We start from the raw sequence: 18,654 nt of genomic DNA, 5'->3' as shown, positions 1-18,654 counted from the left end.
TATTGGACATGAGTGCTGTGTCTTTGGCAAGGACTCGGATCCAATCACACGCTTCGTGCCTAAGGAATGGTGACTGTCATTGTTGCTCGATGGGCTTTCGAAATTGGTCTATTACACAGGCGTAGCTAGAAAACTTTTTTCGGCGGGGGTTGGGGGCTAAAGCAGCTGGGATGCCCATGACCTAGGGTGCGGAAAGGGAGAAAGGGGCTCAAAATACATGTGCATATTATAGGGTCGGCTGAATTTCAAGGGGGCTGAAGCCCCATAAGCCTCCCCATTGGCTATGCCATTGGTCTACTATGAAACAAAATAAAGGGTGCTCGTTATCAGCAAAAGAAGACGTAGGGCAGATCAATGTTGGCAATGCTGAGGCACTCCAGTCAAACCCAAGTGGCTTCCATTACAGATCACAGAAAAACTGGTTGCGATAGGAAAAAAAGATGCAGCGTAGAAACTGCTCACGACAAGGAAAAAAGATGCGGCTCTTGCTTATAAATATAAGAATTAAAACGAAAGACATACTCCTACTTTCACTCCCTTCCTCCAATGCCATATCCTGACGTAGAGCCGCCCAATAATTTAAGCAGCGAGGCGATGCAGTCAATTCCCCTTTTTTCCACGGACTTTTTAAACTAACTGGCATTGCAACGGCTCTTCAGGCCGGGAATCCAATGTATCGCTAGCCATGCCAAATATGCACGCTTTTATGCCAGCACACAATACATCCTCCCTCGGTGCTGTCGCACACTGTCGCACGCCATCGGTACGGCTTTTCTGTTCCGGCTTTCACCAGCTACGGTTCACTTGGCCGACCCATGCCATGTTTCTTTCTACTGTGGTTCTCCCAAGCACTTAGAGGCTCAGTGTCAGCCGAGCCTCCTTTCTCCCAAGCACGTGCAATGTCCTCCTCCCACCTAAACCCGGTTCTTCGGGCAGTTTACACCTTGAATATCGTGCACTGTCATCACGGGTTGGGGTCCTCCTCCACGCCTCCGTCCGGCTCTCCCCTCTCCTGCGGAAGCGGTGGCACCTTCTTGAAGCCGGACGACTCCAGCTCGATGGTGACCGGTCCATCGTTGCGAATGTCCACCTGCATGAGCGTTCCGAACTCGCCGTCCTTGACCAGCTGCTCGCCGTGCTCCGCCCTCATCCTGCGGAGGAACTCGGCGTAGAAGTCCCTCGACCGGTCGCCGTCCATCGCTAGGTGGAAGTCCGGCTTGTTGCCCTTGAGGGTACACTGGAGCGTGAACTGGCTCACACAAAGCACCTCGAGGCCGAGCTCGCGTGCTGAGCGCCGCCAGCGCTTGCCGTCGTCACCGTTGAAGAGCTTCAGGTTGAGTACCTTGCGGACAATGTAGTCGACGTCGCCATCGGTGTCGTTGCGGTGGATGCCAACGAGCACACACAGGCCACGGCCAATAGAGCTCACCAGGCGGCCGTCCACGTGCACAGCGGCAGAGCTGACCCGTTGGACGACTGCGCGCATTGTGGCTCCGGTCTGGGCGGAGGAAGCGGCAACTGCGAACCTTGATCCGTTTCGAAGCTGCAGAAAGAAAGGTGTCGCATGAAAAGAGTCGTACCATGGTCATCCTTTAAAAGGGTCCGACGTGCCATCTCCCCATAGTCATTTTAGAGCGCAGCTCTTAGGCGCCCGTTTCCGGCTTGAGCGGCGTCACCGTCGCCGTCGGCGTAACCGTGCGTAACCCTCGTGAGGGTTACGAGGGTAACCCTTGTGATCCTCGTGAGGGTAACAACCCTCGTAACCGTCACGAGGGTTAGGAGGGTTACTTCGTGAGGGTTACTCTCACGAGGGTTATGAGAGTTACCTTCACGAGGGTCACGAGGGTTACCCTCACAAGGGTTACCCCCTGAGGTCATGTGACCCCCTCAGGTCACATGACCCCCCTGATGTCACGTGCCCCCTCCCCCAAGGTGACGTGACCACGGGTAGTCACCTATCTCTCAGTACCCTACCATCCTATCCCTCAGTACCCTTCCATCCTCCTCAAGAACTGCGCTCTAATCTGGCGTTAGTTGTAAACGGCTTTCATTTTTTTGTCTCATTTTCACATCGTAAGCGGAGAAAATACAGAAAATATAGTTTGGTTTCAATAGCAAGTATAGTCTATGAGGATTAGCTCCACAAGCTTCCTCCTCTGTTCTCTTTGTGATCACTGTCGTGACACAACAAAGAAGCAAGAATTTTTATTATAGTTCAGAACAAGAGCTAGAAAACCACGACTGTATTCGGCTTGTGAGGTTGCAGCTTTGGGCTCAGAAGAGACTTGCACAGAAGACAAATAAATACTTGAGCCTGTTGTACAGTTACCCCAACTCAAACCTTACCTGACTGAAGAAAGTATCAAACTGATGGCTTTACCCACGGTCCATGAAGCTGTCAGAAGGTTAGGTATTTTTCAGATGTGGTGCATCCTAAATTTTATGTTCACTCACTCAAAAATTTGGACTCAAAAAATCTGGACACCGTTAATGAACAAGGTCTGCAAATCCGCTTTTCTGCACACCCTGGCAAAAAAAGATGCATTGAAGCCATCTGTTTCCTCTTCCCTCAATTTGACATGTTTGATGAAGCCCAGTGGAGAAGAACAAAGCAACCTTGTTGAAGCTAAGTCTAACATCAGCCTTCCTTTGACATGAAGTTTGTTATGCAGTGGCTACGATATTCACAATGAAGTTAATTCTTATTTAGATGTGACATGCTCTTTTTGTTGCCAGTTTGTCGTTACTTCATGCATTTGAGTCAAACAGATCTAATGAAAAGGAACCTAGCGACCAAGTTAGCACTAATAATGATAATAATATTTACTTGCATACAAAAGTGTGATCCTGGGTGGCGTGCAAGGCCGGACAGAAAGGTTAAGACCCATATGCGAGTGCGCTTATGCGACAGGGGCGGTTTTATGGGTCAGGCTTGCGGGGGGCAGTAGTCATTCGGCTGGCCGGGGGGGGGGAGAGTCTGTTGAGATTCAACGATACGGCCGAAACGTTGCCCGGATCTATCTTGTTGACCCAATATTTGCTATGTCGCCAAAACTGAACTTTTCGCTGATGTATATCAATTTTTTAATTAAAAAAAAAAAAAAGCTGACCTCAGGGAGGGGGGGGGGGGGGGGGGGGGGGATCGCTTCCTCCCCTCCCACCCCTCTCTTAAATCCAGCCCTGCTCAGCGGTTCCCTGCATTCAGGCATAGCCCCCTCTAACGAACTATGCATCAACTCCATTGCCTTACTTTTTTTATATTGTATGCAAGCTGCTTTGCAAACAGCTGTTAGCCACATTGTATACGGCTAGCAGATGGCTAGACTATGGGACTATGCTACTGAATATTTATAGGGCTAAATATCAAGAGATAGAGATCAGTATGTGCCGTATGGCATAGAGAGAGTGAGAAGCTAGAACATTCGGTTTTGAATTGTACACGGCTTCACCCTACCCTGGGCCAACGAATTTAGCGGGGGCGCTGAATTTTGCTAACGAGGATGGAAGAACAAAGGAGAAAAGGATTACAGTCACAAAAAAGGAGGTTAGAAGATTGGTGAAAATTATCTGGAGAAAACTGAATAAAGAAATTAACTAGCACAGCTGGGGACAGGCGGGAAAGAGGAAACTTCCTCCTCCTCCCAATCAATCATTTTTGTATACTTATTCTTTTTTACAACTTTAAGGAACGTCCACATAATTTGCCCATCCTGCATGATCAAATTAAATTTTGATTTAATATTTGTTCCTTTTTTGCGCTATTTTGTTAATTAACTAATACTTTAGACCAGTGTGTCGAACCGAAAAAAATATGGGTTCGGTTACGGTTCAGGTTCAGGTAAATTAATTTTGTTCCGGTTCAGTTCCGGTTTGATTATTTCGATCCGCGAACCGGTTCGGGGCACTGAACCGGTTCACGAACCGGTTCGGAAATTATAAATGACAAATTGCAACATCAAAACAAATTACAAATAAAACATCTGAAATCAGCACATACGAAACGGGATACATCGTAGTGTAAGGCTCAGGGATTTCTACCAGGAATGGTTTCTTTATGTGCACTCAAAGGTTACCTCACCGACGTTTACGCATTCGGATTTCATCTAATTGGGTCCGACGCAGTAGCTGTAAAATCCGCGACCTCCTTATAAACCCACTTACAAGTAGAACTCGCTAACTATCCTGCCACCTCGGCGTGTAAGCAATTGAAGGAACAGTGGGGAGAAAATACAGCTTTTTTTATATGAACTAGCCTTCGGTAACTCAAATTGGACCCTTAAAGAAGTTTTCATTAAACAAGATACGGAATATGAAAAACACTTCACCGAACGCAACGCCAGAAGGATGTAATAGGATAAATATTAAAATAGAAGAGTTCGCTGTCTCACAAATATGTTAGCTTCTAAGTGCCTATACGAAACCGGATGCCTTATTATCAAACTCCACAGCATTTTCTTTTCTCATTCCGATGGAAGCAAGCTTCAAGAACTCGCGCGTTCTAGAAACGTGTTATGAAATGAGCACACAGCAGCATTTAGGATTTACGAGATTGTAGAAAAATGAAATCCCGTGACGCGATTTTTTTTTTTTTTTTGCAGAGCCTTCTAATTCTTGTTTTTCCGTGCAAGCCGCGACCAGCGCAATACTAGTTCCTATGTCAAGATTCATGGATGCAGCGTTTGTCAAGATTCATGGATGCAGCGTTTATATTCCTAAGACTGAGTGGAGAAGAAAAATATGTAAGCGAGGTGTGCGTCAGTTGACGGCACTTAAAAAACAAATGGCATTGATAGCATGTTCATTGTCAACAGCGCGTGGCCGAACCGTTTTGACATGAGCCGGTAACCGTTATTTTCTTACCGGTTCAGTTTCGGTTCGGGTTCATCGCGATAACAATATAACGGTTCAGGTTCGGGTTCAGTTCCGGAAAAAATAATGGTTTGGTTCCGGTTTTCGGTTCGGTTCGGTTCCGGTTCGACACCCTGCTATTAAACGGACCGATATAGTTGAAAAGATTTCCTCCTTGGGCTAAGATAAACCATCGCAACATCTCTCAAATCCTTAATTTCTGAAATAAAAAAAAACAATAAAAAACAAGGGGAGACATTATTGCTTTCTTTCTACACTCTATGCTTCATGACAGAGGGATTTTCCGGTTGGCGATGTCCAGAAAAAGTCAGCGAGCACTAAACTTGGGAGTTCGTCTGTTCTCTCCGATTCAGCACATTGTTAATCGGGTTGTTACTTACTTGTTTACCATGCATCCATGAATTGATCTGTTAATCAGGTTGTTACTTACTTGTTTACCAGGCATCCATGAATTGATTTCTTTATTAGTTTATTTTTAAGGAAACTATGGTCAGCGGGCACGGCCGTAGACAATAGCATTCCTCCACCCGCGTCCGTTCAGTCCTTTTGTTGCCAAACAAGATCCTATGAAGCTGTTCGTAAGGACATCCCCAATTTAGGCTCAAAATCAACGTGGTTTTTAAAGTGGCCACAACAGAGGAGACACATTTGCGTCACAATACGATACAATCTATGCTCATTACAACAGACCTGGTTACAACAGACCATTTGAATGTAACATACCAATTTGTGAAGTTTGGTTGGTTTCTATCTACGTACCATTGACTCAACAACTTCATATCTGCATACAACATACTCCTTTTACAACAGATCGAAATCTTGGTCAAAATCAATGTCTGTCATAACGAGCCTAGACTGTACAACAATACTTATTTCGGGAGAGGACTGCAATGTGCTAGTAGACACCGCAAATCTGACATTGTCCAAACTGTAAATTTGGAGTCGGGAGAACTCCATTACAGGTAAACATAAACAAAACAAAAGCTGGACTTTTTCACACCAAAGGTAAATCGGTCAGACTAACGCGAGATATCACTGTAAATTCAACTCCAATTAAGATTCTGAGTCATTTCAGGGCACTGGGAGTAATTTTTTCTGAAAATATGTCCTGGGACAATCACATTAATTTTATAATCCCTAAACTGTCACGAATAGCTGGATTGATATGCCCTCATCAATCAATTTTGCCAAAGAATGTGAAGTTACTAATCTATAATTCACTGTTTTATTCCCACTTAAATTACTGCCATCTCGTCTGGGGCTCAGCTACATTATTCAATCTTGAGAAAATACTTTTATTACAAAAAAGGGTGTTGAGGTCCATCGGTGGCATCCTGTTTGACTCTCATACAGCTGGTCTGTTTACGGCGTAGAATTATTATAATGTACGCTAAAGGTTCAACTGGCGCTATTGGGGTGCTGCAAATTGAAGCAGGCAGCAACCAGTCCGAAATCGACTTCTGGTAATGCATTTTTTATGGGAGAAAGCGAGTGCATTTTCTCTCTGCGTTCGATTATAAGAGCAAATATCACGAACAATTTGTACGTACTAGGCACATTGAACATTTCTCAGTCACGCAGACGAAATAATTGGTCAGTTACGGCGTTTTTATTTTAAATTTTTGGCATGGAAAACGGTGCTAAAACTGCTTCGTACATGTATTTATGTGGATAAGTAACTCCTTGTGCATGCAGACGATCAAAATAAATTGAAAGCCACGTAATATAGTCCGATTTCCAATAAATAAGTACTGTTTTATTCTTTCTGCTCATGAATATGTGCGAAGATGCTTGTTTTGGGTTCAAATCATCACTCGCACGCTCCAAATCTTTGAAAATAGGGAGAAGCCAGAGAACAGGTGCCCGATAAAAACTGCCCGACATAGGAAATAATAAAAAGACACACCTTTTGTAGCCCACATACTTTATGTTTTACGTCCGAATGTTTTTTTAGCCGATCGTAAAGATGAGCACGAAGGAGTAAATTTCATATAGTGACAGGACGGGCATATTAGCAATATATAAGCGCCGCCGGAATGATAGCTAACCTTGAACACACTCTACATTCCTTTCGATTGTTATTTTGCTTAGAATCGTCGCTCGTTTTTACATACCTGCCATGGTACAGAGATTTGGGCCTGAAATACAGCGACGTTTAACACCGTTCAGGGGTAAAGAAAAAAGCTGTAACTAAAGCAATTACGCTTTCCCAATATTAATAAAGGTATATACTATCCGGTACAATTGAAATAACGAAAGTTATTCATGTTATTTTCCGGCGAAGAGACAAAATGCACACGCGTTTTCCCATAGGAATGCACAGGAGCACTGCAAAAGTAGACTGGTTGTTGTCTGCTTCAATTTGCCTCCCGGAAGTCGCGTAGACACTAGCACCAGTTGAACCTCTAGCTCTATGGTTTACGGCTCTCCGCGTTATTAATATATTCAATTTATACAACTATAGACTTACAATACTTTCAAATTGGAAAGCCACAGAAACGTGTTTTCTTACGAATTTGGGACATCTATCTGTAAAGGAATCGGTTTACCTCACTCGTCATGCAGAACATTGAAAAATGGTAACGCGGAGGTCCGAGGGCAAATTACGGCTCTCAAATAATTAGATATACGCTGCCTAAATTGCTCGACCAGTTTGATGCTAGTGAGTTTGATCTTATTAGGATGTCATTTAAGCAACTTTGAGACAAATTTTGTAAAGCTAGACAGGTAAAATACCAGTGATCTGGCGGTTTGTTTAATATTTCCAGGACTATTCAATATTTTTTTTATTTGTGTGTTGTGTGTGTATATTATCCACCCGTTTCGTACTCTCGCATAAAGTAGCATTTTTTTTTCCTGCATTTTTGTTCTTTTGACTATGTAGTGGGTCGAGGGCCCTTGTCAAGCTGTATTTCACAGCTTTTTTCCTCGAGCTCCACCATCAATGTAGATAGAAATAAACAAATTATTATCAAAATAAAGCAAAAACTACATAACACACCAACACAAACGTAAGCATGCCGAAACTGAAACCAACCAAGTCAAGTAACTACTGAGATGGAAAGGTCTTTACACTATCACTCGAACGAGTAACAAATGAAGCCGTCTCTGTTACATGCACATAGTTGAGATGCCAAGAAAGCAACAGAGTTCTACGCACCACCATTTTTTTCATGGCCCCGCTGAATCGCTCTCGCTGTGTTTCTATGTAAAACAGGAGGGCAAATCTATGGGTTTTAAGCTGACATTTTTCACCGGCAGGCTGAGACTTCGTAATAGTTTTGAGTGTCTTGGGCTCTTTTCATCATCCCCCTTTACGAAATTATCTGTGCAAGACAGGCGCGTTCGACAGAGGCCAATGCCAGCTGTAAAGGGCGGGCCACTTTAATCCAAAGTTTCTGCACTGCAAGCTTGCACAAAGACATACACACAGGCCTCTTGCTGTATCCTACGTGGTTCGGAGAAGCTTTGCACAGCGCAATGAAGTGGCATCACTTTTAAGTTGTTATAAACCCAGCGACTGCCACAAGCCCCAGATGGCTGCTGCATCGCAGCCCTCACCGCCGAGGAGCGAGCTGAGCGAGGACCGTGACGTCACAAAACAAGCCTCTAAAAAAGCTCACCAAAGGGGCTATGCTCGACAAATGTTTAGTTTTTTTCTAAAAAGAAACATAAGTGATGATATCGCGTGTGATTGGCTCAATTGACAAAAGAGGGAACTTTCGTCATTTGAGCCTCTAACCAATCAGACGCTATATCGTCACTTCCTCTTTTTTTCAGAAGAAACGAAACATTTGTCAAACATAGTCCAGCCCAGCCCCTCCCCCTCCCCCTCCCCTCCCCCCTCCTCCCCCCCCCCCCCCGAGGTTCATCCTTTTATATGAATTTTCTTGTATAATTAAGTTTAGAGGGCATTCTTGCTTAAATAAACGTGATATAAAAATTAGTAATCTGCTATAAATGCTATTATAACGAATCATTTCGACCCCGATTTTTTTTGGGTTGTAGCACTTTTTGTTTGCGTGGATTTTTGACTCTAACAATATGTGGGGACCAGGTATTAAGTAGCATAAAAAATATTTATATATATATATATATATATTTTTTTTTTTTTTTTTTTTTTTAAGTTTGCATTTTAGTGGTAGTGATATTTAACTTAGCTCAGGAGAACCGCGGAGCCTCATAAAGGCAGGTCGCCCGTACCACGAAGGCTTGTAGTGTGCGGACGTTGTTGTTTTGTGCTCTGCTTTAAAGAATTTCCAGAAGTAAAACACTCCAAGAAGACATTTAGCTAAGGTCGCAGACGACCGGCTTTAGCCACGCCAGCAACGTAAAGGTTGAAAACCGGATGGTGGTCTTCTTTTGTCAGACTCACATTTCTCTCTTCCCAGCTACTAGGACGCGTTCATTTGAAGTGACAACAACCTGGTCATTCGTGTGACGAGCGGAATGTAAAATTTTACAAGGGCGGGTCAGAAAAGCCGTCAAATCGAGCAAATGTTCACCTGAGGTGGGACCGACTGAAGTAGGACCTACTACCGGAGCGACCGGAGCGGAAGATTGAAAGGAAACAGGAAACAAGGCGTTCGCCATCTTGAAACATTGTTGCCTTTTATCGATAAAACTTGGCTCATTAAAATACTTCGTAGAAATTTCGTTTCTCTAATATATTTTTTTACAAAATTGTAGTACACCATTAGTAAAATAAAAATTATAAAGATCTGAAACGTTGGCTATGGCTGATACGACCGAAACGTTGCATTGAATACGAACTGGACGCGACTTCGTCTGCTAGTCGATGCGTGCGAGCCGGCAGAGGGATGTCCTTGTCGCATTCACTGCGGCGTAACTTGGACCGCGAACGCTTTGTGAAACTTGTGGAAACGCAGCGCCGTTCTTCTGAAGTTCTTCGCGAAGGTGGGTCCTTCATCACCGTGTTCGCATTGTGCCTTCCCGTTCTCGACTTTTACGACGCCTGGGACAAAGAAAAAGAAAAGAGTGCGGCCGAGAGGAACGGAACGTTTGTCTGCCCACTGCGCGCAGGCGCAGTAGCAGCGCGATCGCATACGGCGAGTGGATGTCGAGAGCAGCAGAAGCGGCGTTGCGGCTGTTCGTGTTTGTGTGAAGACATCGGTGTGTGCCCGGGCGCATGAGTGTGCTCGTCGTGCGCTTGGACACCTAGCCGCCGTACCGCTGCAGACTCAACAGAGGTGAGCCCAATTCTAGATGCTTTTCGAACTGGAAACGAAGCGGCAGGGGCCGGAGTTTACGCGGAAGAGCCGGAGTAGTCGGTGGGGGAAGCGATCGCTACCGGTTCATCGGGACGAAGGCCAGCTGATTTCGTCGGAAGGTTTTAGGCTTAATCTTCGCAATACAGCGATCTCGGTGGCCTTCCGAGTTACGGAAGAGCTCGGCCTTCGTGGCGATTTTGTAAACGCGCATGTGCCATAAGCGAGTTTCACGGACGCGCGGCCTTCCTCTTGGCGACGCAGTAGACGTTGTTCGTGAAACAACGGCGACCCTGGGAGGAAGACCCCGAAATGTTATCGGCGGTTCCGCGTGCCGTCCTCTGCTCGAGGTCTGGGGCTTGCACTCTTTTGTGGTCCCCTTCAAAAGGCGGAGATTAATGCAATGCGGCGTTTCTTGCCGTCCTACATCGCCGACTACGCGCTTTTTCCATGCAGACGCGCACCGCGCGCGCGCACACGGGGCAACCGAACAACGAGCTTCGTTGTTCACATCAGTGCAGTTTTAGGTCCGATTCGCGTTATCGGTAACGACTTGCAGTTGGGAGAAACTGCAGTGCTTTCAGTGTTGATGTTTTATCCTTTATGTTGTTGTTTTTTTTCCCCTTTCTTTTTCCCTCTTCCTCTCCGGCTCGTCCCATCCATCCGTCGAACTTGGCTCGCGCGAGAGACCTTCGCGGATTCACGGTCGCGCGGCGTGCTTGCGACAGAGTTTTCCCAAGTCCCTCTACGATGGTCGCAGACGTGACGCGGCGCCCAAGTTCGTCTGCGCTGCCGAACCGTCGTGGAAAACTCTCGAATGCTCGGCTGGATCGAACTACGAATGTATCGCGTTGTCAGCTGCGGCTAACGGTGCGTCTGCACATGCACGCGCGTGTGTCACACGGCGTCGGTGGGGGGAAAGGGGGGAGAGGGAAGGGATTTCCCGTTTTGGCAGCTCTCCCTGTGCCAAGGCTCTGACCATGAAAACATCGCTGTCGGTTACGTATTCGCTGCTGTACGTGTGCCGTCACTGCCGCCAGCTCGCGTGTGACTCTCGGCTCCGAGCCCACTGCGTAGACGACGCGCACCGCGTGCATTCCCTGCCGGTGCGGGAAGGTTCCAAGGACTGGTAAAGAAGATACGCAAATGCTTGGCTCACCGGACGTCTTGGCGACGCCGTGGACTCCAGTCTGACGATATCGTATGACTGGGGAGTTCCGTGTTTTCTGTGCGTACCGTTAGACCTCTAAATGTGACCACGCCGAGCCGGATTTTATATCCAAATCGGAGAAAACACCCCGAATCGGAGCTCTGTGTCCCGTTTTCTACAACATGTGTCCCGATAAATGCCGACTTTTATACCCACCGAAAATATTTACTGAACATCACTAAATCAATAAAAAAAAATTGAACACAAACAACACTTTCCAACATTTGTTCCAAAACTCGAAGCGCCGCATCGCGGCGTAATGCCGCGTTATTCATCGCGAGAATCAGTGGGAAGCAAAATCCATACGCGCTCCGCTCCTGACCCCCAGATTCCCAGAATGCAACGCGCGCGGTGACAGATTTATAGAAGTAGCCTATTAGAAGAAAAGTAAACCTAAAAATTCAATCCCAAAGCACCACAAAAAAAAAAAAAAAAACTTGCGTTACGTGTTGGGTTCCGTGTTCTCGGACAGGGCGGGAGTCGCACACAACGTTTCTAGTTCCACCAACATCATGACAGATCTCCTGGACCAATAAAGACCTATTATTATTATGTGGGTTTATTGCAGTTGAAAAGTGCATAATCTTACATTGCCCTTCTTAGCTGTCCACAAACACTGGGGAAAGTTTAACACGAAGGGAATGGGGGAAATTTTTGACAGGTTTTCATCGCACCCCTCTAGTGGTGTAGCCAGCGGGGCTTATGAGGCTACAGCTCCCCCCCCCCCCCCCCCCTTTTTTTTTTTTCCGTCTTTCGACCGCATTTGGACATTAACCCTCCCCGCACTTCAAGGTACAGACCACGAGGCACCTTAGCCCCGTCCCCCCGAAAAAAATTTCTTGGCTACAGCAGAGCCCTACTCCTATATCTTGTTTGTGGTGTGTCGTCTACCAGAACAAGGAATTGCCATATCTTGAATGATGGAACCTGCAAGAAATGTAATCTTTTTGGCTATGACCGTGACCGTGTTCACAACCTTCTCACCTCTCACACTTGATGGCTGGCCACACGTTTGAAAGATTAAGCAGCCAGAGTAATTATTGTCATCTCTCTGTCGACAGTTGACTGAAGCATTGAAATTGAAGCATGTCCAAAAGTAGTGCACCCTAGCAGTTTTGTTACTCAAAGGACATCTTCCAGTATTGCCATTTTTCACCACAGCACATGTGGTGAAAGATGCATAAAATAAGCAGCACACCAAGGTGATGACACACGCAAGCCACATATTAGGTTTACAACCCTGTTTTTAAAGCAACATCAAGGGTGAACAGAGCGAGCAAACTAACGGCAGTGAGGCTTTGGCAAGAAAACTTGCGTGACTTTCTACGATGAAACCAGAAAGATATCACTGATCCTGTATATCACATATTTCATTGCATTTGGGTTTATCTCAACAGTGTTTGTGCTCGGTTAGTTGGCTCGTTATTCAACCAGGCCTGTTGCAGTTTGTGCTTCTGTTAGAACTTATGTATACTATTGGATGCATAAGGACCCTGTGCCACAGAAGGCTATGCATATCACGCACCGCTTTTTTGTAGTGGATAGCGTTCTCCAACCGCGACTGGCTGCGTTCCGGAGCGCAGTCTCGAGAATCGCTCTGTGTCGAGAGAGAACTGTGCGTGACCTTATTATCTCTCTTATTGTGATCTCGATTTCCAGACTGATTTTTGATTACTTTAGCGCGCCATTGTTGTCTGGGAACCAATTGTGTCTGTCATCCATCTATTAGCCAATGCTTCCTATTGTGTTTTGGGAAGGCCCAAGGGCAGATTTTGGTAGGGGCAGTTTAAAGTTCAAGTTGCCAGTCGGAATTTTCAAAAGTATTGTCGACCTTTAACTACAAAACTAAACGAACTAAATGTTTACAATATTTAGTTAGTTTTAGGGTTTCAGTGATGACGCGGTAGTTTGAAAACATGTCGAAATAAGGATCAAGCAAGCCCTAAATCAAGATGCGATCATTAATAACGGTTAAGAGTTGAGCTTGTTGGTACATACTTGTAAATAGATCAGCTTGCACTTTAGAACTAACTAGAACACAAAGAAAGAAAGGACAGGATATGGCACGCAGCTGTGTGTCATATCCTGTCCTTTCTTTCTCTGTGTTCTAGTTATTTCTAAAGTTCAAGCTGATATATCTACAAGTATGCGATCCTTGGTAGGGATTTTTTTTTTGTCATCTGGTTAAAGAATGGCACTATCATTGTGAACGCGTAGTTGACGACGTAAAAAGACTCACTTTCATTCATTTTCATATCGTCGCATTGAGCCAATTTTCGTGCAGCATCTACGATTGCATGTGCAGCACATGCAGTGCTACCTAACATTTCCCTCTTTCTCGTTGCAAGGAGGGCAGCTACGTAATGCAAATTGTACGTCTTTTAAACGTGACTTCGTTCACTCAATTTTGTTTTAGTGAATTCTAAACAACAATGTCAGTTCGTGTGACGCGTGACCATATCATATGAAGAGCGGCATAGTTACATTCATTTTTTGAGTGCTAGCTGCACGCATATGTTCCAGACATCTGGGACACACACTTGTGCCCACTTTTTAGTTTAAAGGAAATGAACGTAAACAACTTATCCTGTTTCTTCAAAACAGCACACCACCTGCCCTTGTTTATCACTGTCCTCTCCTATTAAGTTCTTGCGTCCCTCAACAGGTGTCACTGAAGTCGCTCTTAAATTTGAGTGCAGCAATGCTAAAGCATGTGGTACAGAGCATGCCAACAAGGAAATGTGAACTTGCTATAAGTGATCAACTTATCACATCTGGCACATAGCAGAATCTACTGACAATCAAAAGGAACACGAGTTAAATACCACCGGAGCCGTAAAGTAATTCATTACATTCAATTCACTTGTTGTAATGAGTTTCAATCTCGATTACTAAGTTACAATTGTCGTAACTAAGCGCTTGTTAAATTACTTTTTCATTAACTAAGTGCTTGATAAGTTATAAATGCAATAACTAAGTGCTTTACAAGTTAAAAATTCAATAACTAGTATAAGTACTTGATAAACTAAAAATGCAATAAAAGTATGTGTTCAGTTAAAATTTCAGTTACGAAATTCCGATTTCAGTAACCGAGTACTTCTTGATTTACAATTTACATGTTATTATTTTAGTAACCACGTGCTTGTTAAAGTTCATGCAGCAGTAACTAAGCACTTGTTCGTTTGCTGTCTCTAGACCTGAAATACCCTTTCAGTCTATTTGCTTCCTCCTTCAAATTCCGCTGTTCGCAGCATAATTTATTTTCCTTTCCCCCTCTTTTTGAGTCAGACAGCTCTTGACTGAGCCGACCATTTCACTCCGTCGCTTCGCTTTCTTACTCTGTTTCGAAATCAACAGTATACCGAATCGAAACGAGACCACAACACCCATGGCCTGGATGCTACGGGACATTTTATGAACGATTTCAATAAGATCTAGTTATTTTGGGGGTAACTAACTGGAGTAAATGCCTCTTTAAGTATGTACCAGAGATGGCCAAAATACCTCCAAACTTTTGTCGCAATACAAATACGAAATACTTAGACAAAAATGTATTTTTTACAAATCCAACTACACTTTTTTTTTTTAATTTTAATACAAGATACAAATCCAAGAAAAGTATTTGATCATCTTCAGATAATTTTACAAATACACTTTGTTACCATAAACTTAAACATAAATTTAACTCTGAGTAAATAAAGAAAAAAGAGCATGCCCAAATAAAGGCGTCTCTCGCTAGGTGCGCTGGCGTCGACCGCCATCTTCGAGGATTGCGTGTCGCCCCTCGTCTGACCGTTTCTTTCAGCGTGGTTTAGCCGCAGTTTAAAGTTTGAAGGGTTTTAGGCCACTATACCAAAGCCGCCGAAACAAAAACGCGACCTTTAAGATGGCGGCGCGACAGTGGCGCTCCCTGGCAAAATCGAACATGCACATTCAGTGAATACCACCTATATTTACAAAAAAAAAAAAAAAAAAAAAAAAATCAAGCGCTTAGTAGAAACCTGCAGCTCTCCAAATACAATTTGTCACAAAATAGGCGGGTACAACGTCAGGAAACTAAATGTGTCCTGTACGAATTTAACGTGAAAGGCTCAATTGAAGCAATAAACCTTTCTCAAACATGTCGTCAAGCTCGTCGCTTAAAAAATTTAATCAACCAAAATAAAAAGTCAATAATTGTACCCACTCCGCTAATTTCTTGTCCTAGTCTTCTTCTTTTTTTTTTTTTTTTTTTCTTTCTTGTATATTATGAGGAAGGCGCAGCAAGTTCTATGCTCTTTGCTAGACCCCCCAAATGAGCTGCGCCTAGAGTATCGGCACTCCGTTCCCCGACATTGTTGTGGGCGCCGCCATTTTAGTTCGTATGCAGAGCAGACGGAACTGCCGATCGTCATGATTGAAATGTGCGACCTCCTCAGCATTAGATTCGCTGTTAGGAAGCTCGTGTAATATTGCTTTGCTTTGTCGCAAACTGCTTACACATTTGTGGAGGACGGAAAAGCGTTTCCTGTGATTTCAGATAAAGCTTTAGATAACTGGCAACCATGAGTTTAAGCCACAATATGGCCAAGTTTCGTTACTCTGAAGCGTAGCTTATTTAGTGGCACTACTCTTTGCCTATGACTCCTATAGTGAAGAGAGCATATTATATCGTATATTGAAAAACAACCGGAGACGACGGACAACCAAAAAACACCTCAATTTGTGTTTGTTCCCTTCATCCGTCGTCTCCGTTTTCTTTTTTTTTGTTTTTTTTTTCTTCTCAAATGTGTGTAGCATAAACCAGCTCGCCTGTTTACTTATTCTTTCTTTATATTATATCGCATTTAATTGCGAGAAATAGTGGCCAAAATACTATTTGTCCGCATTTGAAATACTAAATTTTCTGTATTTTAGTACAAGTGACAACAATACATTAGTCAACATGTAATTAAATACGAATTACACAATACTGAATTGTACGTATATCAAATAACTTGTATTTGAAATACTGCCCGTCCGTACAACTATAATCTGGAAGGTTCAGTTAAGGCAATAAAGCATTTTCAAAGACCGCGTTATTAATGCGACGTCTAAAATTTAAATGAGCTTACCAAAAAGTTAGAAGTTATATCGCCCCGTTCATTCCTTGTTCTACTCTTCCTTTTTTTCTGCGATGTTTGTTATGAGCAAAGCGCAGCAAGTTTCATACTCTTTGCGAATGACTCCCATCGCGAAGAGTGTGCATAATATCGGATATTTGATTATGAAGAGCAGTGACCAAAATTGTATGTGGGCAGTATTTCAAATGCAAGTAGTTGAAATACTCAATTTTCAGTGTTTAAATAGAAACGGCAACTGGATTAGCCAATATGTAATTAAATGCAGAATACACAAAGTATTTTAAATGCGTATTTCAAATTTGCAATACTGCCCATTCCTGGACGCACTGGCTTGCAGTAAATTCATGTAATTGTAACTTAGCCAGCAACTCAAAATCAAGGCGTTTTTCTTTTCTATTTTTTTTTCTTTTTTTTTTTTAGACAAAAAAAAAAGGGGGGGGGGATTTGGGTAATTACAGTTAGGGTAAATGTAATTTAAAGTTGCAGTTCGGCTCAAGCAACTGTAACGTTAAAAAACCTTCGCGGCAACGTCAGGTCGGAGGGCAGTAGATGAAGTTATAAATATAGAAATGACGAATATTTTGTCCTCCAATCAACCGGTTATTTGTGAAACCGACTAAATCAGCTGCCAGGGTTTCTCTTTTCCGCAGTTTATATCGTCACCAAATGTGTCGTCACTGTAGGAGGAAAGAGCGAGCTCCCCGACGCCAGGACGGCGTTATCCGTCATAGACGGTGTTGTGTACGTCCGTTTTGTTTCCGTGTCTCCGGTTTATTATGTTTCCTATCCCCGGGCCCGATTACCAAGATTAGTGGTTCTCGTGCGTCTGCGCAGTTGTTAGGGAAAGTACAAAACAATGGCAACACCCTCGCAACGTTCTGACAGACTGCTTGTTGGGACCCTCGCAGGCTAAACCCTCGACTATCCTAATCGTTAGGAGGTTGGGCACCATGAAAACGCAGGCGCATACGTGGGCGGCGGGGGCTAGGTTGGTTGGAGTCGTATCATATTGCCTTGATGTATCTTTTTCTGGAACATTGCGTTCTTGTCTTTTCTAGAAAAAGAAAATGGCTGGTAGATTTGGATTTTGCTCGAACAGACGTTTAGGCATTGAAGGTGACAGGGAAGGACGCTGGCTGCAATAAGTTACGGGAGGTCGGCCAGCCTCTGCAGAGCAGGCTGCCAAGAAGAAAGGGCCCGTTCCGCAAGTTCCGAGCGGCTGCCAATGACGACGTCGGCCGTTCCAGCTCATCCCTGGTGTCGGCCTACGCCGAGGCTGCTTTTAGAAGTCGGATATATCGCTGCAGGATGCCCACCTGGGCTTCGCTGCCGCTCTGCCGGCTGGGCTAGTCCCCCTATTCATGGTCACTGATTTGGCTCAAAATTGCTTAAACACACAAATGGACTCGTGTGATCTAGTAACTCAACTCACGAGTCACAATAACTGTTTTTTTATAAAAGATTTTGCATTTTTCTTTGTAAGTGTTGAAATACTCTACCGGCAATACTGCAGAAGGGTAGGTGGCTCAAGCTGGCGCCGGTTACCAAGGGTATATCCATTAACCATCCATCTGGGGTACAGCTTGCTCCCATCGGGTCACAAGTTTAATTGAAAAATGAATGCTAAAAAAGCTAACGCCAGCAAAAAGCAAAGAAAAAAAAAGCACAATTTAAACAACTCTGGTCATAAAAGAACTCTCAGGAGTTCTTCGGGTTGTCTATATTTTGCACCCTGAGAAAGGTATTTTAAGCACAGCCTGAAAGGGTTCTTCGTGAACAAGCTAGGACGGGTTTAACCTCCTTTTTCGATGCGAAAGAGTTCTCATCGCCCAGTTACTTTTCTAGTGCGTCGGGGGGCGGGGACCGACTCTGGTGGAGTCGAAACCGTTCTTCACGAGCTGTAAGAGTTCTTAGGGCGTCAAAAAGCTTTTCAAAAACTTTTTTTTTTTGTGAGTGTTTTTTTTTTTTTTTTTTGTTTTAGATTAAGACAGCCTGCTTGACTTCCAGGTTTTGTTGTGTCACCCCATTGGGGATCGCGGGTAATGCTGAATCTTTATTTTGGCGTAACCTTCATTTGCCCTTTTTCTTTCTCTCTCTCTCTCTCTCTCTCTCTCTCTCTATGTGTGTGTGTGTGTGTGTGTGTGTGTGTGTGTGTGTGTGTGTGTGTGTGTGTGTGTGTGTGTGTGTGTGTGTGTGTGTGTGTGTGTGTGTGCATGCATACATACATACATACATACATCCGGTG

General features: G+C 44.2%; 2 protein-coding genes across 3 annotated transcripts in view; one reads left to right on the top strand and one right to left on the bottom strand.

The window, feature by feature from the left end:
- Positions 1-688: 688 nt before the first annotated feature.
- Positions 689-9,451, bottom strand: LOC121835797 (D-aminoacyl-tRNA deacylase-like). 2 transcript variants are annotated; one of them, XM_042290295.1, is made up of 2 exons: positions 9,375-9,451; positions 689-1,543 (listed from the first exon to the last, which is right to left on the bottom strand). In XM_042290295.1, the coding sequence occupies exon 2, from the start codon at positions 1,484-1,486 to the stop codon at positions 965-967; it is 522 nt and encodes a 173-aa protein (XP_042146229.1). In that variant the 5' UTR covers positions 1,487-1,543; positions 9,375-9,451; the 3' UTR covers positions 689-964. The 2 variants fall into 2 exon arrangements, with proteins under 2 accessions (XP_042146229.1, XP_042146233.1); XM_042290299.1 differs by lacking the exon at positions 9,375-9,451 and adding an exon at positions 9,245-9,332.
- A 282-nt stretch (positions 9,452-9,733) lies between these two features.
- LOC8051380 (protein roadkill) overlaps positions 9,734-18,654 on the top strand; it is a 156,502-nt gene continuing 147,581 nt past the window's right edge. The window contains exon 1 of the mRNA XM_029968963.4: positions 9,734-10,079. The gene's annotated coding sequence lies outside the window, so the exon portion shown is untranslated. The remainder of the gene's footprint in view (positions 10,080-18,654) is intronic.

Source organism: Ixodes scapularis, unplaced genomic scaffold (assembly GCF_016920785.2).
Source record: "Ixodes scapularis isolate PalLabHiFi unplaced genomic scaffold, ASM1692078v2 PGA_scaffold0__279_contigs__length_252992795, whole genome shotgun sequence".
Lineage (NCBI taxonomy): Eukaryota > Metazoa > Arthropoda > Arachnida > Ixodida > Ixodidae > Ixodes > Ixodes scapularis.
Note: the sequence above shows the minus strand (reverse complement) of the source record. Positions and strands in the feature narration are given on the sequence as shown.

What these genes read in the sequence shown, in the direction of transcription:
- LOC121835797 (XM_042290295.1), bottom strand. Translation starts at nt 1,486, where the DNA reads ATGCGCGCAGTCGTCCAACGGGTCAGCTCTGCCGCTGTGCACGTGGAC.